This window comes from Acanthochromis polyacanthus, chromosome 20 (genome assembly GCF_021347895.1).
Source record: "Acanthochromis polyacanthus isolate Apoly-LR-REF ecotype Palm Island chromosome 20, KAUST_Apoly_ChrSc, whole genome shotgun sequence".
In the NCBI taxonomy this organism is placed as follows: Eukaryota; Metazoa; Chordata; class Actinopteri; family Pomacentridae; genus Acanthochromis; species Acanthochromis polyacanthus.
Genome location: NC_067132.1, coordinates 23,839,879 through 23,851,902, shown reverse-complemented (window position 1 = coordinate 23,851,902; position 12,024 = coordinate 23,839,879). Strand labels below are relative to the sequence as shown.

General features: G+C 43.2%; 1 protein-coding gene across 1 annotated transcript in view; it reads right to left on the bottom strand.

The window, feature by feature from the left end:
• gli3 (GLI family zinc finger 3) overlaps nt 1-12,024 on the bottom strand; it is a 102,147-nt gene that overhangs the window by 27,408 nt on the left and 62,715 nt on the right. Inside the window, exon 5 of the mRNA XM_051940330.1 lies at nt 2,410-2,615. Coding sequence (XP_051796290.1) covers nt 2,410-2,615 — 206 coding nt within the window. The remainder of the gene's footprint in view (nt 1-2,409; nt 2,616-12,024) is intronic.

Below are 12,024 nucleotides of genomic sequence, written 5' to 3'. Positions count from 1 at the left end.
TATGTTGCGGTGACGGAAAATTGGAGGGTTAGAGAGTTTGAGCTCATGCGCTTCCTCGACGCAAATGTTGGGAGCGAAGCCGAGGGGTTTGAGCGAAGCCGCGAGGAGAGACTCCGGAGCTTTTAACAGACGTGGATGAGAGGAAGTCAAGTGTACCGGTGTAGAGGAAATGCCCCTGCTATCTGCCATTTCAGAAAAGCTCTTCAGCACCAGGCCGGCAGCTAAAGTGGGTCTCTGCTGCTCAAGTGCCAAAAGGCTGATGGCTGAGGGTCATTACGGGCTGTTGGGTCATTTCAACACCTATAAGGTGAAGGTGGATTTAAGGCAGGTGTGATGTGGTCAGTTTGGGTGATTGCTCCATTTGCCATACTGTTTTTTTTCCTCTGGCTGTTACAGATTTGTTTTCCATAACCTTAAAACTCAACTCAACTCAAATAAATCAAATAATTATCGTTAACATTGGTAGTCATTTTTGGGAGATTACACTGTAAAAAAAGAGAAAAAATTTAAAAATTGTGTACTTTTTTTTGGAACAATTATTGGTTTGTTTAATTACTGAAGTCGCATATTAAAAATGTATCAATTTACATGTTAACCGTAAAAATAGGTCATCAAAAATGTGTGTTTTTAAAGTTATTTTATTGTGTTACAATGTTTGAGTATAAAATTATACTATTTTTATAGTATTTAATCAGCAAAATAATATGTTTTTTTCCTGATAATTGCTTTTATTTAAAAGAAAAATTATGTATTCTACAAAATGACAAATGACAGATTTCCTGCTTTGTTAAATTACAGATAATATAATAAAATCTAAAAAAAAGAAAATAGTATTCAAATTTACAAATATGGCTAAAAATGTAAAAAAAAAAAAAAAAAACATGTCAAAAATCTGTATTGCTACAAACAGTGATTTGTTCTTAAACAATATGTGACCACAAAAATCACACATTTTTTTATTGCATTCAAATCAGTTAAAAATAAAATTAATTTAAAGATTTTTGAATTATAAGTGTTTTTACAGTTTTTCAAAGTTACCGTGCCCCACCATTTTTTTATTTTGTGCAATTATTTTCCACAGTGTAATTAATTAATTATTTCTTTAGCCTATAAAAGTTGTGAAATTTAAATTTTACAGTGAATATGTAGCGTTTTCCTGAAATACCAGAACTAAATTGCTCATCACAATGATTAAATCTGTTGTTCAGATTTATTTCTAAATCAAAATACTAAAATCACATAATTTCAGCACAAACAATTCACTATCGTTCACTGTCTCCAATGTGAACCACACATCTGTGGCACTCGGCTCCAAGCTTACAAAACTGCGATATTTCATCCAAACTACTTTCTTCTACATGCCATTTAAAAATGTGCTAAGATAAACTGTTTGCTTTAGCCAGGAAAAAATCCAAAAATTCAGTGCTCCTCAGCGCAACTGTGAACCCACTAGTGACTCAGCTCCAAGTAACAGTCATGTGCTAAAAATTCAAGAACTTGGCTGAACTGTGTTGAACTGCAGGCTGTGTTTACAGTGAGCAGATTAGAGACAAGCACAGACACGAATGTGGAGACACTTTTTTCACCCCAGTATCAGTAACAGTGTGAAAAAATACTGTCTGTGCTGACTCCAGGATTTTTAAAATTTGGAGAGAAAAAAATTTGTCCAAAAGTGTTTTTTCTTTTTCTACAATTTATGACAGAACTAGAGTCACACTGCACAAAAATGTTTCTGATTTCTCTCTACTTTTAGTCATGGGTGTTCAGCAAAACTGTAAAAACACCCAGAAACTGCACAGGGTCCAAAAAGTTAATGTATTTACTGAATGTAGGTTTTCCTTATTGATGTTCTGTGAATTTCTTACAATTAAACTGGTTCAGGAGATCCGTTTTTTGATTGATTTGCCAGTCAAAGTCAATTTTAAGATCTCAGAAAACAAATGCTCTTCCACGCCTCAACAACCGACCCTCCCTGCCCCCGAAAACCCTGAACTTGAATCCGACCTTCCTTCGCTGTGTAACTGTATGTGACCCTGCCGCTCACTGATGCATCCTCCAGAGGTCCTCTGACATGACTCACAGATCAAAAGGATTAGCCTCCCTCCAACCTGAGCCCCCACCCACACGGATGGCGCTGCACTCATAATACTCCCATCCACCAGCTCCCCCACTCGGATAACATCTCAGCAAATCCTGGCTCTTAATAGAGATGGATCTGGTTGCCTCTCACCTGACCTCAAACAGGAATTAAACTGATACAGAGGGCTGAGATTCCTCCTAATAGCAATCGAACCTCGCTAATCAATTTCAACAATTATTTTTAAGGGTCTACCGAGGCGCTATGGTGCTGTTCTGCTCCGCTGGGGTTCTGTATTGTGAGTGTGTCGGTGTATGTTTCACTTTATTCACCATCTGCAGGGCTGAGGCCCCGGGTGGCCGACAGAACGGAGATGGAGGGGCTGCTGTGGAGCGAGCGGATGTAGTCCATGTATGGGTTGATGTAGGGATGTGGAGGGTGGAAGGGCGACTCGGCCCCCACGGATGGGTTCCGCTGGGGCGAGATCCGAATGAGGGAGATGTCGGAGAAAGCAGGACTGCCCGCCAGCGCTGGAGGCCTGCAGAGACAGAGGAGAAAATATAGAAAGGGTGTGACATATGCGCTTCAGACTCCAAATGAAACTGGGATGAATCACACGCATTTACAGAGAAGAACACAAGTAATCATTCCAAAGTGCGAGCCAAACTTGAACCCAGTGTGAGCATTCCTGCCTTTTGACTCCCACTGTATGACTCTCATTTATTCCAATTAATGTGTAAGAGTGACATCTTTTGATTCCTCAGAGCTCTTCTGTCACCAGTTTTCGCTAAACAAAACAGAAACAATCCAATTTCTCCACCAATCTAAGGGATCATGTTCATTTCATTAGTCCAGAACATCCATGTTTTACTAGCACTGGCGTACTGGCAGTGGCCCGGCCAGACAAATAGTGTCACAGTCTATCTCTCCCCCTCCATCTGTGAGGCAGCGAGGAGAGTGCTGCATTCCAACTGCTCCCTACGCAGACATTTCCTCAGATCAAAGGCAGCTTTCACCACTGCGTCTTAATCAGAGGGAAACGTTAGACCGAGCTCACCGCTGGCCAGAGCCAGACAAGCAACGCTACACCGCAACGCCACATCGCTCGGGTGAATTTGAGCCGAAACCGTGTACAGGATTGCACATGACGGATGTTGTACAGAAACCCATCCGCGAGCCTCGTCAGAATCTCTTCCTTTAAATAGAATAGACAGAGCCACTATCGGGCTCCTCTTTATCGCAAACCTTCGCTGTGGATTGTCTCTTTTGTGCGAGATGTGAAGTAAAGTTGAGAACAATCAGGAAAAACTTCTTAGGAGCCAAGTTTGAGATGAACTAATTTGTCTCCCCTCCTTATAATTGGTTAGGAGGGCCTGGAAACTTTATAATGATGGCCTTCACCACAAAGGCCTTCCCCCGAGGATGTGAAGAAATCCACATATCAGCCAGACATTAGCAGGCTAAAAGATTAGACTGAATTAGCCCCTCCGCTTCTCTGTGGCTCCCCGGTGGACCAGTCTGCTGCGACAAAAGACCCCAGGAGAAGGGGAGGATGAGTAGAAAGAAGGGGGGAAAAAGTGTGGGTTTAAGAGGAAGAGATGGAAAGGGGAGGAAAAAAGAGAGAGAGACCTGGCCCACCGTTTGTCTGGCGGTGACCTTGAGCGAGGCCGGGGGGAGCGGAACAGCCCAATTACGACCTCCGCCCCGTCCCCTGATCCCCTACCGGCCCCTTCGTCCCTCCACTTCACAGCAACCTCAAATGAAAGAGCTCAGGCCGGGGTCAATAATGAGCACCGAGGAGCGGAAACAACACACACAGACATATGTGTGCGCAACTTTGTCTCGAGGAGCCTTTTCTGTAATTAGCCCAAAGGGGGCGACGGGACAATTTTCAAAGGCTTTCACCGTGTTCGAGAGTGTGACAACGTGTGTCGTGATGAAGAAGAAAACGCCGCTCTGGAGGAAAAACTCTTTCAGGATCACACCTGACTTGACAGCAGTTTTTTTTTTCCACCTCTGTTTGATTAGTGACTTTTTGCACGTAGGCTGACAAGAAAACTCATGACACTTCCTCAGGCCAAGATAAGGGCAACTTCAAAACAGGTGTGTGTGTGTGTGTGTGTGTGTGTGTGTGTGTGTCCAAAAGTGTGTTTACAATGAGCAAGTCAGGTGCCCTCATGCAACCATTCCACGCCTCATTTGCAGAGATCACAACGTAGCTTTGGAGTGACGTCGTCACATGGTTGACCCTGCACACGTACACACAGGAGCATGCAAAAAACCTGCTTTGTCACTGATTACCGAGAAATTGGAATCACATCCTGCACCTGAATTTTGCACAAAGTCAAGACTTACAAGGGTTTATTTAATGGCAAAATATGTGGAATTAATATTTTTGTGCCCAAATCGGTTGCATGTGATGCTTTTCTACATAGAAATAAGAACCTAAGAGGAAGGGTTGAAGAATTTCATGGCTTTTTCCTGTTCGAATGGAGCCAGACACCCACTCCGGCTGCCATGACGCTGATTAGCCCTGTCATGTGTTGGCTGTGTCTCCCCCAAACTGACACTATAAGCTACATGCCTCTGTTTGTCTCGTTTTTCCAGTTAACTCCAAGTCCTACGCTCGGGCCAGGAGTGCTAAGAGAGGCCAGAATATAGAAGGAAAGAGAGTTGGAGTACGGTGACACACGGAAGAGGGAGATTTTCAGCCTGTTGAAAGGTGAAAGAAAAGTTTGAGGAGAACAGCGGGAGGGGAGGGAGGTGTGGAGAGAGGGAGGGAAGACAGTTCAGCATTAACAGTAGTCGGGAGGAGGGGGCATGTGAAGATATGAACTATAAATTGGGGAGGGAATGTTGGACGGATAAGGAAAGAAGAAAAAAAAGAAAGACATCTCAAGGGGTGCAGAGCCAGGTGTGAGGGGATTTGAGGAGGACAGCCGAGAGATGGATAGTTCGGAGGAGTGTGGTTCGTCTTTGAAAAGAAAACACTGGAGAGAGTGGCCGGCGCTCTCTGTAGGGCCGTGATCACCTTAGCATCTGCCAGTGTGCATTAATCAACATGACGAAAGGAAGTAATCTGACAACGCGCTGTGTGTCTGCGCAGGAATGTGTGTGCGTGTGTGAGAGAGAAGTAGCGCCTTAGATACACCTGATTTGAGATTTACATCAAAGCTCGTACCGCAGGGTTTGCAAGCTTCTTCTTCTTCTTCCCGGAGAGAGAACTTCACTCCTCTGCTTCCATTCATAGGTTCACAATTCCTATTAACCCTCAAAGAAGACATCCTGCAAGCAGGGGCATGAGGAAAGCCCGAGCTGCTGACATATGGAAGCCATTTCCTTTCACGTGGGATTGCTTAAACCAGCCAGCGCCTCTTTAAGACATCGCATGTTTACACGGGGCGGTCTGTGGATTTTAAACTGTCGTCTTATTTCACCGGATGAGCGTACACTTGCCAAGTGTAAATATGCCCCCAAAATGTTTTGAGGTTTCATGGAGCGGTGTGTGTTCATGTGCACAGGCCTTGAATCTTTGTTTGGAACAAGGTTATATCAACACTAATAATTTTTTTCTCGAAGGAACACACAGTTGCGGTGAAGGTTGATGACTTCACTTCGGCGCAGAAGGTATCATTGTGGCGCGGCAGTCAGACTTGGTGGTATTGACACAGCGGTCGGCTAAAATAGGAAGCGCGCCTTTGCAAAATACTTTTAGCTCAAGCATGAAATGGTCACGCACAAAGTAAGATGAAAATTTCGTGATGTGTGCTTCGCAGAAGGAGTACAGGAAATTGGCGAGTCCAAATCCAATAATCCAACAACTGAGACTGTTCATGAAACCATCATATTTTCATCTGCAGCTGCGAGACTGGCCCAAAGCAAGGAGTGGAGAAAGAAAACAATGTCAAGGCCAATAGTCATGACCCTACCAGCTCCGGTAGACTAAAACCAGTACTTAGACTGAAACAGTTCTGTGTGTGTGCTGGGAAATGTGGAATCTGTGGCTTTAATTTTGGGAAAGACTAAGTGTAGAATCTGCTTGACATGAGAGGTCAACAGTTGCTTTGACTTGATGTCTCATTTATAGGGAAACCCACAGATGTGAGATGGCATAGCCGGGTTATAAACACAATATTTCTAGGTTTTACACTCTTTAACCGTCTGAGCCCCAAAATCCACCACTGGGTTTAAAAGATGCGCTATCCTTCCAATATCATCAAAATTAAACCAATAAGACAGTCCTTACATGACTTATCAAGCTGTTTTGCACTGAAAACACAACCACATCTAAGGTTAAATTTCTGCTATTTTATTCAAAATCACTTTTTAAATAAAAATCTAAATGTCTCATTTAAAAATTAAAAATAAATCCCTAAAAATAAGCAACGTGCACGAAACAGATTATGTAAAAAACTAACATTTTGTGCTCCTTGGTGCAATCATGGAGCTATTAGTGACTCAGCTGCCTGCAAAAGTTATGTGACAAAAGCTCAGAAACTTTATGACTGGACTGGGCTGAACTGCAGGCAGTGCTTTTAGATTTGAGACAAGGATGGAAAGAAATTAAAAACGTAAGTAGCAAATAATCTGTAGTAGATAGAAGTTTCCCCCAGTTTCAGTAACATCTGCTAAGTACTACTGGCATCATTGTCACCGATACAAATGAACACTGACAGACAAGTTCACAGAGAAAAGTTTTAGGTATGTAAAAATAAATATGCATATTGAAATAGTTTTCTTACTTTTCACAGAAGGTGTATGTAAAAATCACTGTGTGTTATGTCTGCATCAACCAGTGGGCCATCAGTATAAGTAGCCAAAGAATCATGTAAATTCCACTACAGAAAAGTCCTCATGTTTGCTACATTTAGATGAAAAAATGTGTGCATATATCAGTGCTGGCATCTACACTCTACCGAAATGAGTTGGAAAATATTGGCATATCAGCGATCAGCTAAAATCCAATGTAGTGCGTCCCTAATCATGACAACTTCAGAAGAACTGCAGCCCTCACGCTATAAAATTATATCATATCAAAACCTGAGCCAGTGTTTTTACTGGAGTGGTTTGGTGCTACAGTCAGTCTGAATGTGGCCAAACACGTCACAAAGGTCCTCAGGGTTCTATCATTTTCTCTATTCGACACAAAAACAAGTCCCAAATGTGAACGGAAACTTCCATTCGCTACATTTTCAATTTTTTACATGCCTCCTTTTCACTATAATATGCAAGTGAAAGTTTTCGCTGACAAAATTGTGCTCTTGCAGCCAAGCTGGACTACATTTCAATGTGATGATTTTGTAATAGAAGGATGCACAGCACTTTGAAAATGTCTTTTTCATATGAATGAAATACAGAGAAGGAGTAGAGTGCACATGCTACATCTGTCGCCACAAGGGGCTGAGTGAGGTGGGAACTGGGAGTTTTGGAGGGAATTGGGATCAGTCAGGTGTCAGGCCCTCTCCTGACTGAGGCTGACAGCATCATACGCCCACCCCACCCCAGCCTCACCTCAGTCTCACCACCTTACAGAAACCGATGCCTCCCCACCCACTCCCAACCCCCTAACCCACCCAGCCACAGCCGCAACGCTGCCACCGCTCTGAAAGCCTAAACCAGAGAGGAGGAAGAGAGGGGCTCCTGACAGCGGAAACAGAAGCACTTTAAAGCTCCAAACCCTTTCACTGAGATCAAAGGGCCACAGGAACAGAGCCAGCTGAGACCCAAGGAGAGAGGAAAGGGAGCTGAGACAAGGGGAGAGAGAAGACGAGACCGAGACTGAGAGACACAAACAGGGGAAGGTGGATATATTCTGGGTTCTTAATGATTCAATGGGGAAGATTTCTTTAAAGACCATGTTTGGCTGTTGATTTAACCCCTAAAACTCATCTCTGTGTTTAAAAGTTACACGTTTAGAAGTCATATGAACCAAATAAACCCTTCATACCTTTAAAATGCTTAGATATAACTCTAAACTGTTGCTTCCTCTAGAATGCATGATTCTATAGTCCCTGCCTCCCTCTCCACTCACCCCTCTGCATTCATGGCAGCTCGAGCACACCAGCTCAGCTCTGCTCAAACTCTGTAAAACTACTTCACGCTACATGATTTAAAGTTGTAACATTAAATTAGCTTAATCACACATACATACCATAGAAAACTCATGATACAGAAAACCCAACCTCGCAAGTTGACAGAAGCAGTTTCGATGTGCGTCCATCATCACTGTAGCTGCAAAATGCACTCACATATGTGAAGAGACATACAGTGGCCCCTTAATGCACCACTATTAAGTTGAAGGTTTTTTGTATGCCTATCTAAACGGTCAACATGTCTTGAGCAAACATGTAGACGGACGAGTTCTGTTTTTGGACGGACCAGAGAGGACTTCAATGTGGAAACAAAGATCAAGAGTAGAGTAGGGCCTCAAATCAGCAGTAGACTCTTACACTGAACTGAAATGAAAATTGGGGATATAAAGTGCATTGTTTTTCAGATCTTTTGGTTCAACACTGGTTCACCCTTTTGTTTTTCTAATCCAGAGCAGGAGGTGACGCACAGCCGGTTTGTTAACGTAGATAGACCCAACAGTTTCAAAGGGAGGGACTCACATGCACATACCTAACAAGGGGGCAAACCAGCTACCAGTTCACTGCTATATTAATGCAATATTTATGTTCAATTAGGTTTTTTCCCTTGTTACATCACTCTAAACTACTGTATTGAGTGTATTTTAGTAGTAAATGAAGGCCACAAGCTTGTCTTATGTTCTTTTCTGGGAATTTCAATAGTTCTAAAGTCAATTTAATCTGAATTTCCTCCTTTGCTCACCAGCAGCAGTCTCTGCTTCAAGCTTTTCTTCTGCCTGGGCAATGCTGGCCGTGGAGCTGACAGGGTATGGTGAGGGTGCCCGGCATTTAAGGTAACTATCGGTTTATCAATGAGGGTAGAGCCAACAATTTCAAAGAGAGGAACTCACATGCACTAACATGCATGCACAACCAGAGCAGCGACCAAATCACAGAACAGAGATACTCCCAATTACAACATGCACAGAAGCATATGTAAATTTATGTTCCACTAGGAAGGCATTTTCTCCACTAAATCTACTATGTCTTTACATAGCAGATAGTCACTATTTGCTATGTTAATGCTACGTATATTTATGTTCAAAATTTTGCATACCTGTACCCATAAAGGCAAAGGAGAAAACACTATTAGCTTTTTACCTACTTATTTATTTTTGCCTTGGCACATCACTCTCAGCACTACTTTAGTAGGTGTATTTCAGTAGCAAATGAAAGCCAGGAATTTGTCTTTTGGCCTTTTCTGGGAAGTTTGTACAGTCCATGTAATCTGAATTTCCTCCTTTGCACACCAGCAACAGTCTCTGCTCTAAGTTTTCCTTCTGCCTGGACTGTGCAGGTCATGGAGCTAGCAGGCTATGGTGAGTGTGCCTGACATTAAAAGTAACCATCAGTTTATCAATTAGGGAGAGCCAACAGTTTCAAAGGGAGGGACTCACATGCACTTACATGCATGTAGGGCCAGGCCAGGTACCAAAACAGAGAAAAGCAAAATTTGGATTACAACACACACATGTAAATTCTGTTTCTGCAAAGAACGCATTTGCTGCACTAAATCCACTATGTTTTTGCATTGCAGATAGCTGCAGCTATGACAATGCTATATTTATGTTCAAAATCTTGCATATCTGCACCTTTAAAGCCAAAGGAGAAAAGACCATTGGCCTATTTTGCCTAGGCACATTACTCTCAGCACTACTTTAGTACGTTTATTTCAGTAGTAAATGAAATCCAGGAGCTTGTCTTTTGGCCTTTAAGGGGAACTTTATACAGTCCATGTAATCTGAATTTCCTCCTTTGCACACTAGCAGCAGTCTCTGATTTAATTTTTTCTTCTGCCGGGACAGTGCAGGTTGTGGAGCTGGCAGGATATTGTGATACTTGTCCGGCTTTCAGGATAACTACCGGTTTATCAACGTGAGCAGAGCCAACAGTTTCAAAGGAAGGGACTCACATGCACTAACATGCATGCATGGCCAGACCAGGTACCAAAACAGAGACAAGAACATTTTGGATTACAACATACACAGACGGAGCTGTAAATTCAGTTTCTGCAAAGGATGCATTTGCTCCACTAAATCTACTATATCTTTACATTGCAGATAGCTGCAGCAATGTCAATGCTATATTTATGTTCGAAATCTTGCATACTTGCACCTTTAAAGGTAAAGGAGAAAAGACTTTAAGCTTTTCTTGCCTTGGTACATCCCTCTAGGTACTTTACTGGGTGCATTTCAGTCGAAAATGAAAGCCAGGAACTTGTCTTTTGGCCTTTTCTGGGAACTTTAACAGTTATACAGTCCATGTAATCTGAATTTCCTCCTTTGCTCACCAGCAGCAGTCTCTGCTTCAAGCTTTTCTTCTGCCCGGGCAGTGCAGGCCGTGGAGCTGGCAGGGTATGGTGAGGTTGCCAGGCGTTCAGGGTAAGTATGTCCCCCCAGAGCTGCGAAGGCTCTGTGTGACCCCCTGACATCAAAGGCCGGGGTGGGTCCAGGGGGTGGGGAAGGCTTTTCTATTCATGGTCACATCAAGCAGGATTCCCTCTCTGTGGGATACTTCTGGAGGCGTGCCAGACATTCCCATATACTGCACAGTCAGTTCACACACCCTCACTGTCCAGTTGAATACCCAGACATTCTCCTTCTGCATCTCCTCCCCCTGAGTGTCTCCATCACACTCACATTGTCTACATATAAGCAGTACAGGGAACACACATACACACTCATTCTGTCACAGCCATGTACAGTACATCCCCGTAGGCACGTATCATTTCCACGCTACTGGAGTGAAAACATATGCTTATCAACGGGAGTCAGTGAGTGTGACAGGCTCAAGTCATAACAAACGGGTCCAGGTGTCAGAGGCTCCGGTTAGTTGTAACCGCCACCTCTGTGAACTCCAGCGCAGTCACGAACCACTGAAGTCGTGTCACACATGAGAAACGCTGCTTGTTTTAGATCAAGGCGCCACTTCAACAAAGTCAGGCAGGGATTACGCTTTATCAGAAAAGACAGAGTCACATCTTCTCACCACTTGTGCCGGTTCCAAATTATGACTGCAAACAGTCGTCGTTTTTGAAAAGTTTATGTTTGGCTTTGCCACGCAGCAGGGTAGTTTTTTCTCTCTCTTTCACAAGCCTGTTTTGAAAACCCTTTTTCCACACTGCAATTAAATGTAATTTCAGCCATCGAGATAAGAGTGTCTACCAAAACGAATCAACAAGAGTGTATAGCAAAAAAAAATGAAAACATAAAAGTGAAATTGCACAAAATGAGCCGGGCCTTTTTTCCTGTAATTTCAAGGCGGCTGAAATCAGGGAACAAACATGAGACTTTAAAAAAAAAAAAAAAAAAAGGTTTTCTTGTTCCTTTTTGGTCCTCTCTTATGCTTGATTCTACAAATAGAGCGATCGCATTAATGCAATATTCCACCTTCATCTCCGCTCGCTGCAAATTACGTGCTTGATTGCTGTTTTTCGCTTCTATTTTTTCAAAGCAAGCGAGTGTAAGCACAGGTGGAATTAGCTCTCAGTCAGTGTTTTGAGATCCTCTGGCATGCCTCAGGCTAGAGAGAAGACAGGCGGGGACTCCTGGGTGTTAAAGTGTTAAACTTCTGAAAACAGGGAGGAAGCGCATCTAGCTTTCTTTTTCCTCTCAAGTAGTGTCTCGATGGCCCCGATGCCTTTACACAAAAACTCAGCTGATGCCTGCAGCTAAACAGGGTTCAGGTTCCACACCCCATCGCCTTCACTACCCGACAAGTCAGGTAATGAGCATGCATGTCAGTGTTTGCGTGTTTGTGTGTATGTGCACAGCCTACAGGTGAGGGGCGTCGAGGAGAATGAGTGTGGCCCAGGGGCTG